The sequence below is a fragment of the Danio rerio genome, chromosome 23 (genome assembly GCF_052040795.2).
Source record: "Danio rerio strain M-AB ecotype USA chromosome 23, GRCz13ab, whole genome shotgun sequence".
Classification (NCBI taxonomy): Eukaryota; Metazoa; Chordata; class Actinopteri; order Cypriniformes; family Danionidae; genus Danio; species Danio rerio.
The window spans coordinates 32,068,377-32,091,424 of NC_141043.1; the positions used below are offsets into that span (position 1 = coordinate 32,068,377).

The window sequence follows — 23,048 nt, forward strand, 5'->3', positions numbered from 1 at the left end:
AATTTTAATATAGAGCTGAAGTCAGAATTATTAGCCCCCCTTTGATTTATTATTATTATTATTTTTTAAATATTTACCAAATGATGTTTAACAGAGCAAGGAAATTTTCACAGTCTAATAATTTTTTTTTTTTCTGGAGAAAGTCTTATTTGTTTATTTTGGCTAGAATAAAAGAAGTTTTTAATCAAAAAAAATATATATATATTAAGATCAAAATCATTAGCCTCTATTCAGCTATATATTTTTTCAATAGTCTACAGAACAAACAATCGTTATACAATAACTTGCCGAATTACCCTAATTTTCCTAGTTAATCTAATTAACATAGTTAAGCCTTTAAATGTCACTTTAAGCTGTATAGAAGTGTCTTTAAAAATATCTATTAAAATATTATTTACTGTCATCATGGCAAAGATAATATAAATCAGTTATTAGAAACAAGTTATTAAAAGTATTGTGTTTAGAAATGTGTTGAAAAAATCTTCTTTTCGTTAAAATACCAGGGGGGCTAATACTGTAATTCAGGGGTTTAATAATTCTGACTTCAACTGTAATTGCATGCCTATAAACTAAAAGCACTCTTAATTGTAACTCTAAACCTGAAGTATATGGATGTTGGTAATTAACATGACTCAGTATTGAACTGTAAAAAAGGACACTGTAAAATAAAGTAAAAAAAAACTAATATAATAAATAATAAAAAACAATAAAATCATATAATTAATTTATTTTATTAAAACAATATATGGTAATAAATGGTGAATTACCATAATAATAAAATGTGAAGCCTTTTACCCTATTAGTTCTATGTCTTAATAGAATTCAAGTTGAAGTGATTTAAGGACTCTAAATCCACACCTGTCACTGAGATAGTCTCAATGTAGAAAAAAAAAGCAGGCAGGCGGTTTCAAATACAGACTAAGTATATGAACTAGAACACCCCAGACTAAAGAGACACCTCAGCCTCCCCCCTCGTTGGTCTTAACAAAAGTCTGGGGCTGGGGAAGAACAGCCTCCAGTCCCCAAACTCCTCCTGCAAAGGCAGAAATCCCCCGAAAGAGGACACACAGAAGAGTTTGAAAAAACTCTAAGCTTCAGCCATGAGACCGCCAACTGCTCTGTTAACAGCCTCTTAACAGGTGTGGGTCCAAGAAGCATGTAATCCTATCAAGTTACGGAGTTAAAAAAAAAAATCAGTCAAACAGCAAACTCTGGAGCCCCCTTTTTGCTCTGTCTTGTTCTCTCTCTCCGCTCAGTTTAGTGTGTAGGCTGTGACAGAACGCAACAGCTGGGCTTCAGATTTATCATGTACAGACTGTAATTATTGCTGCTGCTGCCTGCTACTGACCCAAGTGAATAGAATGTCACAGGCAAAAGCACACACAACCACAGGATTCACGGCAGGGAAGGTTTCGAACGCAAGCACCCCTGTTTGCAGTCAATTACCACAGAGGACAGGATATCAGCTCTGTGGCTCTCCAATGCAAACACTCTCTGAGGGGAAAAAAAGGCAATGGGGAAGATGTTCATTTTCGCTCAATGAATAACGTTTTTTATTTCTATAACTGATAAGAAAAAAGGTTTTCATGACTGATTAGTTAACTGTAAACTGGTTAATTAATTTTACATACACTTGACGTCCTGTAGAGATTTCACATAAGACCACCGGAAAAGCGACGCTCTAATCTTATCACCCGCCCCACCCCATGTGACCTCTGTGTTTGGGTCCGAGATAAAGAGCTAAAGACGGCAAGCGCACAGACAAACCATCCATCAGCTCGAGTCAATCGCTCCCTTAACTGCAATCCAGCCGCCATCCGCTCCTGCCAGACTGAAGGAACTCGACAGTAGCCGTCAAGAGTCGCCTGCCTGAAACCTGCCTACAGGGTTGTTCACACCTTAAAGACCCCTGCCACATTTAAAAGGATTAGTCGCCACATTTTGTACCGGCTTAATCTTCCTTTCAGACAGCATAATAAGGGAGCGCCGATAAGCGGAGCATGCAAATTTCATTCGAGGCCATTGGAGCTCAAGCTTTCAGACAAACAGACTAAAGTCTTCCACACTGTGCTAATTGCTTCTTCATATTCTTCTTTTCCCCCTCTTATATACCGTATCAGCCGCCGCAGATTATTTGTCTCCCCCACTTTGCATGAAATTAGAATTTCATGTGGAAGATCATAAACGTGAAATGAAGCCATTCTGCGAGGCCCTGTGCGTATGACCATCTCTCTGCAACTTTTGCAACCATATGTGCCGAAGCACAAAAAGTCGAGCAGGGGAGAAAACGCATCATAAAATTCTCAATCGTGTGGCACGTTTGTTGCAAAAGGTGAGGTAGATAGCACGAGATAGCAGCACTATGAGAAGCTTTTTTTGCGAGATGCAAAACTTAAAACCACAAGCTCTGTCAGGCACCAGGACCTTGATAGTAATGCATTTTTTCTCTCTTTGTACAGTTCACTTTTGTTTTACTGAAAATGATACCACAACTCACCTGAACTATGTGTTCATAACTGGATTTGATTACAGCCAATGAAATTACATTCTAGGCAATTATGCATTACTCAAATAATAGCTCAATACGTAAAACTGTGTGTGTGTGTGTGTGTGTGTGTGTGTGTGTGTGTGTGTGTGTGTGTGTGTGTGTATACACGCCCGCCCACACACATAATATACAAACACATACACACAGTTTTACATATTGAGCTATTTTTATAACATTTATTTTAAATGACTATATACATATTATATATAAGTTTGAGTAAAATATAATATTTGTTTCAATTTGTTGCTGAATTCCAATATAAATAGCGTCATTTATAGTTTATTTTTCTGGAAAATGAAAAATGTGCAATTTATTTATTTATTTATTTATTTATTTATTTATTTATTTATGTTTTGTGATTGCAAACAATGTTTTCATCATATATTGATTTCTTAACTTATCTTAAGTTAAAACACTGGTATTGTGTTGTTTAAGAATGAATATAAACATGTCTGAACACATCACATCTTTTTGATATTTTTACCAATTGTCATTTTATGCTAAAAAAATTACAAAATTTCACTTAAACAGGTAAAAGAAAATATTAGTAGTTTACAGAATAAACCAACAATGCAGATTTACAATTAAATTAACTTAAAACTATATATTTTTAAATGCAGCTGAGTGTAATTATCAAGAGGTATATTATTTTACCATGGCTAAATCTACATCATTTAAAGCATACACAACTATGAATATTTGTGATGGACTTATTATCCCGCAACCTTTTCTAGCACAGTATCAATTAGAGCAGTGGTTCTCAAACTGTGGTACGCGTACCACTAGTGGTACGCGGGCTTCCTCCTAGTGGTACGCGGAGGAACCGCTGAACAATGAAAGAAACAATTAACACTTTTAATCCTTTAATGCGTAATATAACATCGATGTGATCAGCATTGTCTGTTTTGTGAAGCGTACGATCACAACGCTGTGCTTAGAATGTTTATTTTAGTGCATTGTGTCATAAGCTGTTATAAATCATTTTCCGAAGTTTAAGAATTGATTCTGAAGCGTGATTTGACTGACATGAAAAGTGGCCAATCACAGTCGACCTTGTCTAGTTGCGTGAAACGTAAGGGCGGGACAAATGCTTTCTGTGTTGCAGAGACAGAAAAAAACAACTTAAAAACAAATGTTTTGTTGGATTAATGCTTCTCGGATGTTTTCACTATAGAGATGTCTAGCAGAGTAATTAAACCGAGGACATATTTCCTGCCTTTTTGATGATCTACAAGCACGTTTCGCTCTCCGACAGCCAGTCTCTCGCCTCTGACCTGTCACTCCTCTAAATACATTCTGAATGCGGCGCGGGAATGGAGGTATTGCGCAATTACTCATTTCTACAAATGTGGCGAGTGCTTTGTTTTAACACGAGAGCGCATTCATGTACGCAAATCGCTAAAACAGATATGTGAGCTTTTAAATAGGCTTTTTTTTTCTAATGAACTGCAAGTTCTCTCAGGATCGCCTGTGTGCTCAGATTGAATACAATCGCGATCTTTCCACTATTAAAGTAGACATATTTATCTTTGTTCCTTGACTAAATTTAGTCAAAAGTAATCAAAGTTATTAAGTATTTAGAAATAGATTGATACATGATCGATGACAATGCTAATGGTCTTCTTATTTGGCTGTGTTGTGAAGTGAAACTTACTTTTAGCAAAGGTGTATTTTTTTATTTTTTTTCTTTACGACAAAATAATTATGCTGGAAATGTTTCTGGATAAGGTATTTGTGTGATTTATACATTTAGCTGCATTCTGATCTGTCTTAAAGCATTACAGGTCAAAGCAATCCGTTGTTACTTATTGTTTATTTACCAATAAGGCTCTTAAAGCACTGCTTTGATAAATGTAGTGTTGTCATTTCAAATACCTCAAGTAAAATGAAGTCATTTGTTTTATTATTTTTTTTTTACTGACAGTGTACTTGTATTTTTTTAAAGTTTCTATTTTAGATTAGGTTAAATGTAAAATAAAATCTAGATGTGATGTACAGCTTTTTAAGAAACAAATTTGCCGTATTGTAAAGAAAAATTGTGTAAAATATGTAAATAAAAGGCTAAATATAAATCTTTTTACCATATACTTCAATTAAACCTTTCAAAGCTTGTAAATATCGTTTAAAAAAATGGGCAAAAAGTGTCTCTATGGCCTTAAAGATTATTTGGTAGTTTTACCAGTGAAAAAGATTAATTGTCATGTTAATTGAAAAAGATTAATTGTCATGAAAGGAAAAATCGACCATACTTTCTTTGTTAGTGCAATTTCCTATACATGTAGCTTTGGTATTTAAGCAATTAAACCATTCAATCAGGTTTCCACGTTAAAAAAGTGATTTCATAATGAAAATCAGATTTTTTTTTTCAAAAGTAACCAACTAGTACTTTTTAAAAGAGTACTTTGTACTTTTACCTAATATTAATATTATTTACTAAAATTTGTGTTTTTTTAGCAGTGTAATAGTATTTTTACTTGAGTACAAAAAAGATTTCACAAGCATTTAGTGCAGGTTTATTATATTATTAATATATGATTAATAAATATTATTTTTATGTTTTTTATTTGTATCTATTCCTATGCAATGTTTTATGGGTTGCTGAGAATACTTTTCAGGTCTTCAATACATGTCAGTCTTGAAAAAAAAAATAGGTGCTGGAATTGATTTTCATTAGGCTGTGCCTGTATGAACCCTGTCATATGTACATTTAACATATATTTCAAGATTTTTCTGAAAGTGTAGGAATGTGACATATAGCCTATATCTATAAGGTAAAAGCAACATCTCCAGCTTTTGATGAATAGGCTACAATTAATACTTTAGATTTAAGTACAGCAGTTTTCTTTTTACTTTTTAAGAACAGCGCCATTTTTTAATGAACTTTTAAAAGCACATTTTAACAAAAACTTTTTTTTTTAATCTGCAAGCACAGTTAATGTTCAGACTATTTCAAATGTTTAAAGTGACTGATAATAATACATATTCTTAATAATAGGAATTAATCTGCATCGTTTTTAAACTGTGCACACCTGTAGCTGCTTAATTAGGCCTATTTTTTAATACTGGTTTAAAAATAGCGTCGTAAGGTGGTACTTGGAGAGACAATTTTTTTCTAAGGTGGTACTTGGTGAAAAAAGTTTGAGAACCACTGAATTAGAGCATTACTGTGTATAAGTGACAGAAAGGTTTTGAAGTTTTAATTAGGGTCTGGTGTCTGCATGAATGCACAGGAGGAGAGCAGAGCAGAGGAGAAGAGAAGAGAGCTCATAAGCATTACGTTCTCACATGCCTAGAGATTGATCTGTTCCTGCGTGAGCCTCCGTTATCGTTCGGCCGGCTGTGAGCTCCGGGACTGTTAGGCTCTTAGGATGACAAAGTTCATTTTGATGGTTGGGGGCCATCAAATGTAAGCTAGACTCAGTCGCCATCTCTCTGTCTTCATTAGCCTTTCTCCTTTTTTATTTATTTTTGCATTATAATTCTGATTTATATATATATATATAAATCTGACACATAACTAACACATAAAAAAATTAAGCAAATACATTCATCTAATAGATGTCACATCTAAATATAAATAATATTTACAAAACAAACTATACTATTTATGCATTAATACAATTGTAATTTGAACTGGTTTTATGCAAAAAGGACAAATCTAAACAACATAACTAAAATAAACACGACTGCATTCAAATCATTAAAAAAATGAGATTTAGTTATATTTTAATCGCTCAAAAGATTTGATTTCAAATGACTTGTGCTGTACTAAATGTATTTCAGATGTCCTTCTAACAGGAGCTCACCTTTCTTCTGTGTCATCTGTGCGTGTCATTTATTATAGATTACAATTTAAAGAATATGCATGAGCTGACATGGCAACACTGATCACCCCTTCACTAAAGAGCGCTCTTGCCTCTCTCAGCGGCCGGGTGTCCCTCAGGAAAAATAAGCATAAAAGGGGTTAAATGTGATGCCTAGCATCCTCTCCCCCTTTAATGTCCCCCCTTCCAAATGTACTTCAAAACTCTGTTAATCTGCGGCACACAACATTCCCATTAGCATAGCCCAGCCCCCTCATAAAAATTCCAGCTAGTTTAATTAAAAAATGTAAATTTACTGTCAGCCAAAGAGCTGCAGAATTAGGACAGCAACAGCCTTTTTTATTGCTTAAGACATCAAATTGATTCGGTTGTTGCTAAATTGTGATAAAGGTTATTGAGGGCTGCAGACCTTGGGTTGTTTTTTCCTCCTCATTTGATCCTATTTTGCAGATGAGTGGTAAAGGTGCTCAGAGTGGACAGAGGCTAAAACTGCTTTCGCTCGGGCAAGAGGAAAAAAAAAAAAGCTGGAGGAGTAATAAAATAACTCCAGTCATCTGAGAGCACACAGAAAAATGACAATGACTTTAAAATCTTGGGTGTGTCTTATTTAGAATATGAATCAAACAGAAAGCAAAATGCAATAAATAATAAAGAACAAAGAAAACAAAAGTTGTCAAAAAAATGACGCATTTAAGCTGAAGCCACTTCTGTTCAGGTTCAGGAAATGCTCTTTAATAGAAGTCAGAAATTCCGCTTAATTTAATTTCATCTTTCACCATTTATCTTCTAGAACAAACAGTGTTCATTAGTGTCAAAGAACAACAACAACGATGAGAAAAAAATCCTGCCCGAGGGCGTCAAGACATGAAGACATTACTTCAGAAACTCGCTAAAATTAGACAAAACCTACTTTTAAATTCACCGATGTATATGTGTATTAATTTTTCAAGTTAAAAGCTAATAGGAAAGAGGTTATCGGCTAGTTGAATGAAAAAATAAATAAATAAAATCGTAATAAGTATTGTTTATTATTATTTTTAATTATAAATTTATTCATTTAAAATATATATACATACCATCAAATATAATAAAATAGGTGTCAAATGACATTCATAACTCTGCCTAAACAGCATCAAGTATAAGACACTAAAAGCCAAACAAACAAGTTTGAGGATAAACAATATGTTGTAATAATTCTGGCTTAAATTAAAACTTTTTTTTATAAATGATGTAATAAATTTAATTATCCAGACTAAACTGAATTAAAAATCCAGCAAAGTTAAATCACACAACACAAACTAAACAAACTACACCAGTACTTTATTTTGACGAGAACGAGTGATTTCTGATTTTATAATACTACTTAAAGCTCCTCGAGCCAGATAATTTGATGATGAAATAAAAACAGGATGGGACGGTATGACAGATATCAATTTCATAACATCCCTAAATGGAAGAACAAGGAAAAAGGAGAGGGATATCATTTGTTCTGTGTGCCCTTACATGTGTCAAAACAACGTTACTACAGCATTTTGTTTACTCAGTCCCCTTGGCAACAAACCCCTAGGCCACACCAGTCACTTCACTCATAATTTTACATGCCTATGTACATTTATGCCACATCTGTGCCTCCAGAAACTTATATCAGCAACAACTTCCAAAAAAAAAAAACCTGCACTCAGACAACCACGACTGCTTTAATAAACACAAATATATGAGTTTCAAACACCACCTAACGCCCGTAGGTGAAAGTGATACACTCCTCTTAAATGATAGTGTAAATAAACTCGACTACGTTCTGGTTTAAAATGAAACTACTTCAATTCTTCCCCTCCAGACAGTAAAGTGAGGAAAGAAAACACGGCACTCAAGGACCGAGTGATCGTATTAAACACTGCCATCTTCTCAGAGCCTGTCATACAGTTATAAATAAAGACGATGTATGGGACTTAAACTAGAAGGAACTTCCCTATTCGGGACGTACTTTATATCAAAACACACACACGCACACCGATGGACACACACACACACACGCACGCACACATAGAGGTTAAAGAGAAGGGTCACTTACCATATTCAGGGTAGTCGAAGTTAAATCCTGTCAAGCATGTAACTTTCATAATATTACTGAACTCTGTTTGAAAATCATCAGATGTAAGCTGGTCTGGGAGAAACAGGAAACTAAAAGAAGTTGACAATAAACGCCTTTTTTGCTCTCAATCATGTACTAAACTCCTTGACATGTAATCTGTCAATAGTTTGTAGCAGAGATAATGCCGGCTGCCACGAGTGAGGTTGATTGGCAGCTTGGCTTGGCCCCTCCCTCCTGTGGTTTGACGGGGGGTAGGTGAGAGAATACAGAGCCGGCCCCTTCCTCGCCCGCTCCTCCCTGCCTCTCTCTCTCTCTCTCTCTCTCTCTCTCTCTCTCTCTATCTCACTCTCTCTCTTGCTCTTGGTCTACGGTTCTGCTCCTGTACACACGCACACACACCAAGCAGTTGCCGATGTCTGAATAGGCAGATAGGAAATTACAGCAGTGGAGGAACCTGAGCACACTTTTTTCCTCCCCTTAGTGGGCTGGCCTTCCTATCTTTGGGCTCTTCTAGCCTTTCAAGTCTCTCGGGGAGGAGCCTTCCACGATTCCATGAAAATGAGGAGGGAGGGAAAACTCAAAGGCTCAGAGAAAAATATCAAGCTCATTAGATGTATCGGCCGGACATTTTTGCATGCGATTCCGATGATAGCAGCATGCCAGTTTTAAAATGAACAAAGTGTTCTGTTTTTTTGTTTATCTCACACTGTGGGAAAGACCCTCGCTGGCTTACTGTACATTTGACTATCGCACTACGTTTTATGAGTTATGTTATTTATCGAAAACAGGAAGTTTGTGGAATGTTGCAAAAAGTAAAGCAAAATGCAAAATGAGGATGTTTTTTTTTTTAAATCAAAAGTTACATTTATTGCATATTTCAAAGTTTCCTCTTATTAAATGATAGCAGTGCTCAAATAGTGAAGTAACCTTATCCCCAGAACAGTTGGTTGTATATTAAGAGGAAGAGAAAAAAAAAACTACATGTCCCATCCCCCGTTCCCTTCTTCTCCCTCCCTTTTTCCCTCCTTCTCTTCTTCATTCATCTTTGCCTGCTGTCTATGTGCTTGTCCCCCTGATAAGGTATCAGTTTTCATTGTAATTTCAGGTGAAATGATAAACGGCAGCCGTTACCAGGTGACAATGAATACTTTATAAGACAAAGCCCTTATTTGCCTGGCAGTTTCTTCCGCTGTGGCATGCAAAAGCGCACCCGGACAGCATATTTTCAGCATATTTTCTATCCAAACACACTTGACTTTGGAAATATTTCTATTTGCAACTTGAACTGCAAATGATATGCGTAAACAACATGCAGTAAGTGCCAAGTTTTGGCCAAAACAAAATGAGCTGAATTTCTTGAAAGCACTGAGAAATAAGGCATGTGGAATTTAAAAAAATTCTAATAAAAAACAAAAAAAAAAGGGGAAATGCATATTCTGGGTACTGTCTCATAACTGTGAGAAATGAGTCAATCCCAAGTTCCTGTTTGCTAACTGCTACATCTCATTTGTGAGCATAAAACAGGTTTTGGTTGATTTACTGATTACACGGATGAGTCATAAAGCAACAATGGCATAATGTTCCCACCTTAAACTCAATAATCCAAAAGGGAAGAGCCAAAGCAGTCAGTCATCAAATATCTTCGAGACGTTCCAGAGAAAACCCTAAACATGCAAAATATCATCAGACGCGCCACACCCATCGGCCTCTGCCAACTTTTGCAGCAAAACAAAATAACGCCACTTTTATGCATGGGATGTTTTTGGAATTAGTACAGCAACACGTGTCGAGTGCATTGACTGACACCATAACATGGCGCGCAACGATCAAGCGGGTCGCATTGTACAGTAGGCAACGACCAATGGCTGCAGATCATTTTTCTTTTCGCTGCCATTTATGTTTCTATGAGAGGAGCTGAATGGCGTTTGATGTGGCCCATTATGATGGTATGCTCAGGGCATGGGGGCGAGTAAGAAGGGGGGGTTGTGACATGGCAGGGCTGCATCCGTCAAAGGGATGCAGAGGCCAGACGTTTAGCTGCCCCTGACCGCGCACTCCAGGAGGGGCTGGTCTGATGGCCGCCCGCTCCAAGCGCCTCGCTCCATCGGGACAAAAGCCAGTGCCCAGTTGAAAGATGTGAATTGAGGGGCTTTTGTGCCTAGGGCCCGGGGCCATGCGGAGTGAGAAAACTGACCTTTGCTGGGAGTTAGATTGTGTTTGAACCCTCTCGCTGTCTCAGCCAGTGGGACGGCGCAGACAGAGTGGGCAACTGTGAGGTGGAGGGTGTCACAAAAAAGAAAACCAAATTAAAAAAAGACAGAAAGGGGAGCATCACCACCATCATCATCATCATCATCATCATCATCATCACCATCATTATCATCACCATCTCCTCCACTCTAGCCTGAAAAAGAAGCTTTTCCACAGAGATTTTAAAATAGATTTTTTTCTCCCTCAAATCTCAATTGTGAAATTGACAGGAAATTGAATTTGACAAATCTGGAGACTAGTGCTGTGGCTTGAAAAGAAACGCAAAAGGCCTGAGAAAGCATTTGCCCTTGTATTGTTCTAGCAGAGCCTGTGATGTTGGATATTATTCCCCCTCACGTCTATTTGAATAGCATTATATATTTATTTTTCCAGGGGCGAGTGCATTGCATACCAAAATGTGAGCGTATCTCCGAAAGGAGCGGTCAGAAGTTACTTATCATAAACTAATTGGCCGACTTGTGGCGGTGATCTTTATAATGAGAACGTCTTTATTAAATTAGCCTATGATCATTTTGCAAACAAATGAAAATATGATATAAAAAAAGGTTAAAGATGTTCCTGTGATCTAGGGAGCTAAAAAAGGTACTCGCCTATCTAGGCTGAAATGTCCAGTTCACTTAAAAAGCATTACTTAAAAGTCCAAACATTTGTCTTGACGCAGCTTTCATCCCCTGCCTCCCATCATTACATTTCAGTATCTCTCCCGGATGCAGACAGTCATAATGTAATCTTCCTAATTTCGGTCTCTCGCAATCTGGTTTTAAAAGGGAATGAGAGAAAGGGCCACATTTCTGAAGGCCCTGACCATAATCATTTTAGACAGATAGCTTCTCCCATCGCAGATGAGCAAATATTTGTAAACTAGCTATCTAATGGAAAATTATAGTGAAATTAGAGCGAAATTCACGACAGAGAAATCTGATTACCTCTAATTTTATTATGCCATCTTAGCCCACACAGCATATTTTTGTAGAGTTTTTTTCCATAAATACCTTTGCCAGGGGTCCCGGTAATCAAATAAAATTGAAATTCATCTCCCCATTAAATTCAATTAGATGCAATTTCAAAAGCCTATCAAAGATTTTAATTACTAAATTATAAAAGTCTCTAAAGCCAAATTGGGGAAGAAAAAAGTACATCCCTGCATTCAAGTGGGGGGAGGAGGGGTTGTGGGCAGGAACGTAAATATAAATAAATAAATGGCGACTCAGAATATAACCAGCAGAGGAAATTGTCGATCTAAAAAAGATACCCGACAGAAAATAAAATTAAGCCAGCAGAGGCCTTATTCAGCGGCTCTGGGTGGAAGAGTGACGTGCGGCCAGAACGAAGGACTCCTGGACCAGAGGAAATGAACTTAGCTGAGGTACGCTCTGCTTCTAAACGTCTGCCCTCCGAGTTATTACGCCATAATTGACTAATTGACACCTTAATTTCATTTATGGGCTCCTGCATTGAGGAGTCAACCTCTGGGTATGGAGGTGGTCCAGGAAGAGAGCAGCGAGCCAGTATCCTGTGTGCAGGTGGATCTGAGCCCTGTTCTCTCTTCCCTCTAGACGCCACGATCACGAGTATGATAATTAAATGGCAAAGGGAAACATATTGACTGAGCAAATGCTTGCGGAATACGCTCAAATCCTCTGTACCTGCTAACGATGACAGCTGTGGGGGCTCAATCGTGCGTGCGCAACCAATATCCCTGCAACTTGCCTCATTGGGCATCAATTTGTTTCCCTGCGATAATTCTTTTTTCGCCGGAATACGTGATAAAGGCTGTTTCTCTAGGTGATGTGAAATGCGCCGTTTAAATGATGTTTACCCACCGAAAGCTCAGTATATCATAGCACAAATTTATAAACAGTAAATTTGCAGTGAACGTACGGATGGATGGGTTTCGGCACGCCGTGATGTGACTCTTTTAAAGCCACATCAAACGCCGCCGCTACCTTTCCACAAAAGTGCTCACAATGGGACAGTAGAGGGGTCTCAGGTCACCTACTAGGCCCGTTTCCCAGCCACCCCCTACTCCACGCCAATGGGCGGCTAAAACAACAGCACAGCAGCCCGGGAGGACTACAAAGCTCTGTCTGAAAGGACACCTGCTGCCTTTATTCACTTAACGCTCTTTAACTGCTCCCTGTGTTTGTTTAAAAGCCATATCCTAAAAAGACAACCTTCAGGCACTGGATTGGGCGATGATGAATTAGATAAATATTGGCATTAATTGTTGCTAGACAAACATCTCGGCGTCTGAGACAGAGAGAGAGAAGGAAAGAGAGAAAGAGCGGGGGAGTGCAGCTTCTGGAAGACTCTTGGCCGATGCCGAGAGAAGAGGCTCGGTAAATATTACTAAACTGAAACTTTAATCTGCTTTTTTCCACACTCAAGCTGGCCGGGTATTAAAGCTAATCTTTTTTGTGTGTCATATGGTGGGAGATATGGATAGAGCTAATTTTTAGAGACAAATCTGATATTTGTCAACTGGTTGAAAAAACCTGGGGATTTTCCCGTTAATCCTCCTACGGATGTGAAGGCGCGTTAACAGCGAAATGCAGATGGTGTGGAGCTCTCAGCACCCAGTCCAGACCCAAGTTAGCCCTGGAAAAGCTAACTGAGACCTGAGCTAACACCCAGAGCGCTGCCCTCAGCTAGTTAGCAAAGCGGCTAGTGCGTTTCTGAGCTGCTCTTTTCTTGCTGCTTATTCTCTGTTCTTCCCCCGTTGTTTGCCTGGCTACTTCCCCTGAAATTATTAAAAATTTAATACTGAGCTAACTTTACAACTCTTTCTTTTTCTAATGTGGAGAAGAGGAAACATTTTAATTTAAAATGTAGCATAAATCTTTAAGGATGCCAACTGCAAACCCACTGGGTAGCTTTCTTGTTTATCTTTCCAAATTAAGCCCTATCCTTTGCTCTGCATACTTTACAAAACTTAAGAGTAAAGTTATTTCAGAGGTGGAGTTACATTTTGAATAAATAAGACAAAACACACACCCATAAAGTCCTCACAATAGGAACTAGAACATGTTAAGAATGATTCGGGTACATGTATATTTCACAAAACTTACACAAAAAAAAAAATTAAAAAATAATAATAATAATAAAAAATAAATTAATTAATTAATTAATTAAACAAAATTATGAGCCCTTATTATTTCATAAGTGCTGTTTTACGGTGAAAAGATTTATATATATATATATATATATATATATATATATATATATATATATATATATATATATATATATATATATAAATCATTTATTAAATAACTATTTTCTATGAACTTGCTTTGGTCTTTGCCATGATGACACATAATATTGTTCTAGTTATTTTGTAGCATTCAGAAGCACTCAAAAGAGCAATTTATTGATTGTTATTGAGGTTAAACAAGTTATTGGATATGAGTGGCTTGTTCAAAGTGGGAATAACAGTATTGACATTGAAATTGTTTTAAAATAAAATGTACTTGTATTCCAGCCACACTAAAAGAAACAACACTTTCTCCAGAAGAAACAAATACTATAGGAAATGGTGAAATGTCCATGCTTCATTAAACATTACTTAGGTAAATGCTTGGAGAAAAGAATACAAATTTCACAGAAGAGTTAATCATTTTCACTAGTACCGGGTTGGACCCTCCATTTACCTTAAGAACTGCCTTAATCCTTTGTGGCATAGATTCAAGATACTGGAAATGTTCCTCTGAGATTTTGGTCGATATTGACATAATATCATCACACAGTTGCTGCAGAATTGTCAGCTGCACATCCATGATTCAAATCTTCCATTCAAATACAGTATATCCTAAAAGTGCTCTATTGGATTGAGCTCTGGTAACTGTGGAGGCCATTAGAGTATGGTGAACTCATTGTCATGTTCAAAAAACCAGTCTGAGTTGATTTGTGCTTTATGACATGGTGCATTATCCTGCTGGAAGTAGCCATCAGAAGATGGGTACACTGTGGTCGTAAAGGGATGAACATGGTCAGCAACAATACTCAGGTAGGCTGTGGCTGTTGACACGGTGCTCAATTGGTACTAATAGGCTCAAAGTGTGCCAAGAAAATATCCCCCACACCCTTACACCACCACCAGCAGCCTGAACTATTGATATAAGGCAGGATGGATCAATGCTTTTCTGTTGTTGACACCAAATTCTGACCCTACCATCCAAATGTCGCAGCAAAAATTGAGACTCATCAGATCAGGCGACATTTTTCCAATCTTTTATTGTCCAATGTTGGAACTGTAGCCTCAGTTTCCTGTTCTTAACTGACAGTGGTGGCACCCGGTGTAGTCTTCTGCTGCTGTAGCTCATCTGCCTCAAGGCTAGATGTGTTGTGCATTAAGAGATGCTCCTCTGCATATCTCGGTTGTAACGAGTTAGTTGAGTTGCTGTTGCCTTTTTATCAGCTTAAACCATTCTGGCTATTCCCCTCTGACATCAACAAGGCGGCCACAGAACTATATATTTTCTCTTTTTCTGACCATTCTCTGTAAACCCAGTAGATCAGCTGTTTTTGAAATACTCAGACCAGCTTGTCTGGCACCAAAAAACATTCCACATTCAAAGTTACTTAAATCACTTTTCTTTCCCATTCTGATGGCCTCAAACTAATTGTTATGCTCTAATTGTGTGGTACAATATTACATGATTAGTGTTACAAACAGAAAAGGCTTAAATGAAGTCCACCAAAAAGCCAGTTAAATATCAACCTCATGGAAGCATCAGCAAGAACAACTCACAAATGTGTGTTCAAGAGGAAATAAGCTATCACAGCACTATTTTAGGAACAGAGCCAACATGGAAGTCCACATAAAGAAAAGATCTTTAAAGAGGTTAAACACTGTCCTCCCAGATGAGATGCCCCTCGTGAGCTGAACTGTGAGAAGCTAAGAGCAAAGTTGATCATTATTAGCCATATAAAAATACCCGAGCCCAGCAAACATTTCAGTCAGAAAGCCTTTCACTCCACATTGCTACATTTTCCTACTTCCTCAATATCAATATTTTTTTAAGTCGACCAAAAACAAGAAATCCAAGCCTTTCACTGTGACCACAAACATGCATTAACAATCTAACTTCCAGCATTTGAAAATAGACGTGCACACACGCTCTGCTAAACTTATTCATCTTCTTTCATACACTTTGTCAGCATGTTAGTATTTTATTCGACAGTTTTATTTCATTGTGCAGCATAGGTTAGCTTGTAATAGAATTACTTATTTGCGGCTTTAAAGAAACACAACAAGTTGGATAAATCTAAATTCGAAAATAAAAGCGTGGTTGAGTTGATTTATGTAACACAAATGCTTGTTGAAAGTAGCAAGCACAGCTGACATCTATTGATCAGTCCTACTGTGAGCTAAGGAGCTGGAAAAAAGTTTATATTATAGGCACAGTGAAATTCAGCATTTTTTTTAACCTTCAGAGATGCTTTGCATTCATCTGTAAAATAAATAAATATATTTGGCGGCAAGAGAGGGGGGAGAAAAAAAATCACTAAAGCTCTTTTGGTGTAATTGGCTGAACAGCAAGGGCAGCAGAAAATTTACAGGCAGACGACAGTGTGAAGGGGACTCGGTCACCGCATGAAAGAAAGCCCTCAGCGCTGCCTACTCCGCTCTGCCCTGGACTTTAGCCACTGGCTTGGCACTGAGATCATCCAATGCCAACTCACCTACACCATACTACTGACAAGCTGTATGAATGGTTTTAAAGGTACAGTACACAAAAAAGGTATATCCACAAAAATCATTGCTTTCTTTATCTTTGAAATAAACAAATAGGTCTGGTCTACTCTCAGCTAAAATTCTTTTATGTTTTTTGTTAGACAACATAAAAATAAAAATATAAAAATACTAATTAAAGAAGATGAAGGTGGAGCCTCAGTGCATTCCTGCAAGTTACAGTATGTATCAGTAACCACTGTGTGTCAGTAGGAATTAAAAGTTGTTTACCTGCCGAATCAAACTTTTCTGGAAAGTTTACTTCCGCAAGCGGCTTCGAAATGCTCACACAAAGTCTAAAGTAAAATTTTGCTTAACATTACATGCCAGATTCTTCAATGATAGATGAGGTGGCTCAGAGCATTTTATTGCAAAGCTACAAAACACGCGAAATGAAATGAATCAGATTTTTAAAAAATGTAAATACTGTCACTTGATGGATAGAGGACTATGCAGAAGACATTGGAGAGCAAATCAAGGCAAAAACTAGTGTTTTCCATTCTGTCATAAATGAGAATAAATATTTTTATTGTGATAATTTAAATTTAATTACAAAATAAATTAAAAAATCCCTGTATTATTAGTAGTAGTATAAAATTAGTAAATAGTAAAGTAATTTATTAAAACGAGTAAGTAATTAGTATAAAGTAAGTAATATAAAATTAGTATAAGTAATATAAAGCAATGTTTTCTATAGTTATTTAAAAAATTTTATGGGATCAATTAGAAAATTACCCATGGCAACTATATTTACATCCGGCCCACTAGCCTTAATCAAGTTTGGTTTTTGGCTCTCCATAAGAAAACAATTAGGCATCCCTGCTATATAGCAAAGAAATGTTCTTTTGCACTTTCTATGCACCAATGAAGAAATATGTCATGGTTTCCACAAAAATGTTACAATGAATCATCAAAACAGCATATTACATGTACAAGGTTTCAGAAGTATCATGTGGCATATAAGACAGAAGCAATGATGCTAAAAATACACCTGTGCCATAAAGAATAAATATAAGAATAATATAAGAAGAGCAATTGAAGAGTTTAAATGCAAAAACATAATTGCCATCAGACATTTCAATCAAAAAGGAGCATTATTCGTAGCCTCCTTTGTTTATGTTGAGTTATTTCAATTTGAAGACCATGAAAAGAGCGTATTCCTTGCCATAAAAGTTAAATTACTGAACTTACACACAGGAGCCTGATAAAAATATTCAGTTTAGAAGAAAACCTCAGATGGTATTTAGAGGTTTTTGCATCAAAACCCTTTAATTTACATTAAAACAAATAAAAAATTTTATTTGAAAACTCATTTTAAATAGTAATAATTTGAAAAAAGAAATGACTCTTTCTTTTTCAGTTTGATCAAGTTAATGCAACCTTTTTAAATATTTGCTTACAATTCTAATAAAATAGTTGAAGGTATCAATATAAGATAAATCATTATCTTTTACTTCTCAGTAAAATGTTTCAAATGAATTATTTCATAAAGTCAGTCTGAATGATTCAGTTACAGAATCAGACTGATTCGTTTCTCACTGAAGATTATCACTGGTATATAATTTATTTAAAAACTTTTTTTCTTACATAGGCACACCCTGTTCATTGTTATTACATGGAAAAGTAATCAGCACTTCATCTTTGTAATGCACAGAAGAAGAAAAAAAAAACTCAAACTGGTTTGCAAACAACATGAGGGTGAGTTATTAATAAAGAATTTCCATTTTGGTGTGAACAATCCCATGACGAGCAAAGATTTGAAGACAAAAATCCTTAGCAGAAATCAAGCAAATGTAATCAAACTGCAATGGAGGTCAAAGGTGGAAGTAAAGCTGTCATGTGCGAACCCAAAATTGGCCTGACTTGTGACAGCGGTGCCTCTTTCAACACCAGCCTTCTTGAGAGGATAGAGAGGATAACACTTAAAACCTGGCGGCTTTATCTCACCCGCTGCTTTTCCATAAAATGCCAGGCCATACAAGCAGGCCATGTGAGCACCATGTAGGTCAAGCAAAACGGAGAAAGAGCGGTGGGTGGCGGTGGGGCTTGCGGAGGGAGGGAGTTTTCGATGGAACTGTCGAAAATAGCATGCAGTAAACAGATTAGATCAATAAGGATTGTTACTATATCTGTCTTTGTATACTACCCAGAGAGAGGATAACAGAGAAAATGGGGGGGATAGGAGAAAATAAAACCCGACAGGAAGAGCGATGAACAGACCGTTTTGTTTAAACAAAGTTATAAGGTCATAAAATGTTTGGGTGGAGCAAATCAAACAACCGCCTGCATGTGGAAAACGCCTGAATTTACCAAGTGTGAGAAATGTGTGTATATGTATACTCGACTAGCATGCTGTTAGTCTTGACCCAAGAGAACCTGAGACACAAGTGAAGAGTTTAAGCCCGCAGTGGATGACAGCTGGTTTGGGCAAAGCAAGGAAATATGACACTGTGTGTCAGTTGTTCAAATAAATGCTGAAAAAGGCAGCTCTCAGCTCAAACAGCAAATCTGAGGATGGGTTAGGAACACACGACACTAGCAGTTTTGACAGCACGGTTAAAATATATGAAAACCGATGCAGTGCCGACCGATTTATCAGACGATAATTGATATTAATGTAGAAGGGGCCTGTCAGCCAACACAAGCTAGAGTAATGAATAGGTTCCTCTAATGTACTCACTCTCAGACCCTTCAAAACTTCTCCATGTTTTATTTTTTATATATACAACGGATAAAATGAGTATTGAACATGTCATGATTTTTACTGGAAAATATATTTCTAAAGAAGCTGTTGATATGAAATTGTACTAGATTTTGTTTTATGGTGCAAACATACAATCATTTAGGGTGGCTCAATTATAAGAAAAATCGTAATTACAATTATTGTGGTCATAATTGTAATAACAATTATTTAAAATGAATAGCAGTGTGCCATAACTTCAAAAAGTTTTGGATATTCAATAATACAACCAAAAAAAAAAAAAAAAAAGTGTAATAATTGAACTACTGAAATGTATTTAATTGTTTGTATAATAAGTATACTAAATCTTTTTAGTATTAATTCTTATATACAGATGCCTCTTGTATGGAAAATGAAATTTTCAAATCTTGATGTTATGTGGGTCTCATCTATGAACTTCTTTATGATATTTAATTCTAATTCTCCATTGGATTCAGGTCAGGTCACTGATTAGGGCATTCCAGCAGCTTTATTTTCTTTTTCTGAAACAAATTAAGTTGTTTTGGCTGTGTTTGAGATTAATGTCATCTTCAAATTCATCTTCATCATATGGTAATGTAGATGTTGGGACTGAAGCTTACATTAATTTACACTGACGAGGGGCATGGTTGCTGAATAAATACCAAGACATTTTGGCAGCTTTCTGGGCATTCCATGCCTTTTTACACCTCCCTTTCCTCATGTGTTCAATACATTTCTGTGTGTTTTATTTTCATTTTAGTACTTAAAACTTAATTAAATTAGTGTAATCTTATGTGTAATGTTTGTAATAATTTTAATTTTTTCATGGTCTTGTGGAATAAAAACACTTTAATTCAGCAAAGTTCATTGTTAATTAAAGAATTAATTATTTATTAATTGATTTATTTAAAATTTAAGTAAATTTAAATAGTATATAAGCATTTATTAAAAATGTTTTATTTCAGAAGTCATCTCTAATAAGTTATTGTAATACAATGGCAAACATTTCTCTACTATTATGCAAAATTGAATTTCCTCATATGTGCTGACATACATCATCATCAAGATGAGAAAGATCTTAAGAAAAAAAATGGTTTAGGATCAATGTCTTGCTGAAATGTCCATCCTGGATTTATCTTCATCATAAGTTAATGTTGATTATAATGTGACTCATATTAATTTACACTGACGAGGGGCATGGTATCTAAATAAATACTAAAACATTTCGGCAGCTGTCTGGGCTTTCCATGCCTTTTTACACCTCCCTTTCTTCATGTGTTCAACCCTTTTTTCTTGTGTCATTTCATTTTAGTACTCAAAACTTAATTAGATTTGTTTTCTTTGTATGTACGGATAACTTTGTTTGTTACTGACATCTGGTCAAAAATCCAAGTCAACGACGCCGTTAGAAACATTTATTTTCTGAGAAAAATGGTGAAGTGTTTAATACTTTTTTTACCTGCTGTATATCCCTCAGCTTGTTCATCTTTAAAAAGCAGCACAAACATGAGGGTTTGTGTGTGTGATCTGACAGACCAGCCCACGGGGAACACAATGAACAGTATGAGCAGTATGTTTCATTTTGCTTGCTTACAAAAAAAGGAAGCAGATCTATTGAATGAGCGATTGACACCCAGACTGGATTTTTCACTGTCAGAGTATAAAAATAACACTCATCGACTGGTTGACCTTGCTCTGTGAAATGGCAATATATTGAACATTTGTGTGAAACTACTGCATGACGTTCATTAAACGGACATCAGCTACGGTGGACCCAGGAGTGAGATGAGTCACAGCGGGATGTTTTTGTCTTATTAATTGACCTTGACCAATCGTTCACCCAAAACCTCCATTTTGTTTTGGAGTTTATGTTGCATGTAACTAATGTGAAAAGGCATTTGTGACCTAAAATTGAGATATTGGCAACGCTGTTCATCATCTGAGTGGTTTTTCTATAAATACGAGCATTTGGTGTGTTTGAGCGTCAAACCCTAAGCCATCAAATCAAGACACTGTATCCCTGTTTACAATAATTATTGATCATAAGTCCGCTCTGGCTGCTCATAAGGGTCTCTTTCAATTGATTTTTTCCCCCTCTCTCACTCCTGCTTCAGAAAAAAATATATAATAGAGTTGCTATGAATTAAAGGCTGTTTTGCTTCAATTCATCTAAGCAACCAGACAATAATTTCATGTTACCAGGGAAACGTGATAACACAGACTCCTTGTTGCTAAACAATCAATTAATTTTATGCTTTGTACCGCTGTTTACTCTCCCATTAAAACCTGAAAAGTCAGTTTAGCTTTTTGCAGCGCTCCAGTTTTCAGGGTTTTGTTGAATAAATCCTGAAATACAAAAGAGAGTGAGAGAGAAGCCAGGTGGCTGTGAGCAGAGCAGCTCCACACACAGACGTGGCCTTTTGTTGGGATGCTGAAATTCAACAAACCATGCCCCATCACGAATAGAAGCTGTGTTTTTGTTGAAAGGATGTTTTTATGCTACCATTCTTCTAATGAGGGCCATGACAAAGCATTGACTTTTATCCATTTTAATCAAAAGCATTAGCCTGGCATTATAGTGAACAGATACCGTTTCTCGTCATACGCTTTCTTTTTATAAGTGTGGCAGAGTGATGTTTACAGTCTTAATGGGTTTTTCATACAGTAAATTTAAGTCTGTGTTGGGATCTAATTTCAACATGACATATATGGTTTTATTCAGGTGAAATGATGTCGTTTCAAAACTTTATGTTTTATTAAAAAAGAGATGTTTAGCAGAATGTGCATGCTGCTCATTATTATATAATCATTTTTAATTTCATAATAGAACTCAAGGTCAGAAATGGTGTAAAAACACCATAAAAGTTGTTTGTGAGGAAGGTACAAACATTTAAGACATGGTTTTATGATCATCCATTAATAATTTACTCATATGCAAATATGGCACATTAGTAAGCAACCAAAACTTGATGATGTTTTACAATCACACATTAACACACACTAAAAGTTCAGCAGAAAGTTAATACTGCTCTTTATGACGTAATATCATTTTAAATAGAATGAAGTCAACCAGTGGTTAACAAGGTGGAAAATTATGTAGAAGCATTATAAAAGTACACTGTAAAACCCAAAAAAGTTAAGGTAACTCAAACCTTTTGAGGAAAACTGATTGCAACAAACCCTTTACGTTCAAATACTAATACTAATAAGTACTGTGAACTTAATCCATTTGAGTAAACGAAGCAATTTGAGCAAAGTAAAACCCATTAGGTTAAGGCAACTCAAACCATTTGAGTTAAAAGACTAATCTATGAGTACTGTGAACTACTCTATGTAAGTTGAAGTAATGAGGTATTGAATAAACTTGTTGCCTTCAACATTGAGTTTAAAACTCTTTTCAAATGAGTAGAATTTCCTTTCAGTCAATTTTAGGTTAACTACACTCATTTTATTTGATAAAGTTGACTGTTGGGTTTTACAGTTTAGTTTGTGAATTAAGACTTTAAGATCATCCTCTAACAGCAAATCGGTCCCACTTCATATTAAGTGGCCTTAACTAATAAGTACTTACAAAGGAATTAATAGTTTGTTACAAGGCACTTATTATGTAAATACATGTATTTATTTACTGTGTACTTATGCTTGATTAAATACATGTATGTAATTACATCTTTAATTAACTTTTGTAATTACATTTACACTGTTGACCATCCCTTACACCTTAACCCACCCTTAAACCTACCCATGCCACCAAACCTGTCCATATCCCAACCTCTATCCCAACTCAAAAGCACCACAAGCGTTCTCAAATACATTATAAACACAGTAAGTACATTGTATTTATTTTTTGATGCAAGTACATAGTAGTTAACGACACT

At 36.2% G+C, this 23,048-nt stretch overlaps 1 protein-coding gene and 1 long non-coding RNA gene across 47 annotated transcripts in view; one reads left to right on the top strand and one right to left on the bottom strand.

Moving 5' to 3' along the window:
- The window catches only part of casz1 (castor zinc finger 1), a 333,881-nt gene that overhangs the window by 102,911 nt on the left and 207,922 nt on the right, over window positions 1-23,048 (bottom strand). For 11 of the 46 annotated variants that reach the window (XM_087307345.1, XM_087307317.1, XM_087307342.1 and 8 more), the window contains exon 1: window positions 8,444-8,882. The exons of 33 other annotated variants lie outside the window; for them this stretch is intronic. In XM_087307345.1, the coding sequence (XP_087163471.1) occupies window positions 8,444-8,492 (49 nt within the window). In that variant the 5' untranslated portion in view covers window positions 8,493-8,882. Of the gene's footprint in view, window positions 1-8,443; window positions 8,883-23,048 lie in introns of those variants that run through there. 2 more of the 46 variants (XM_087307316.1, XM_087307337.1) reach the window with 1 other exon arrangement.
- The window catches only part of LOC141380510 (uncharacterized), a 29,745-nt gene continuing 19,488 nt past the window's right edge, over window positions 12,792-23,048 (top strand). The window contains exon 1 of the long non-coding RNA XR_015523730.1: window positions 12,792-13,074. This is a non-coding gene — a long non-coding RNA (uncharacterized LOC141380510). The remainder of the gene's footprint in view (window positions 13,075-23,048) is intronic.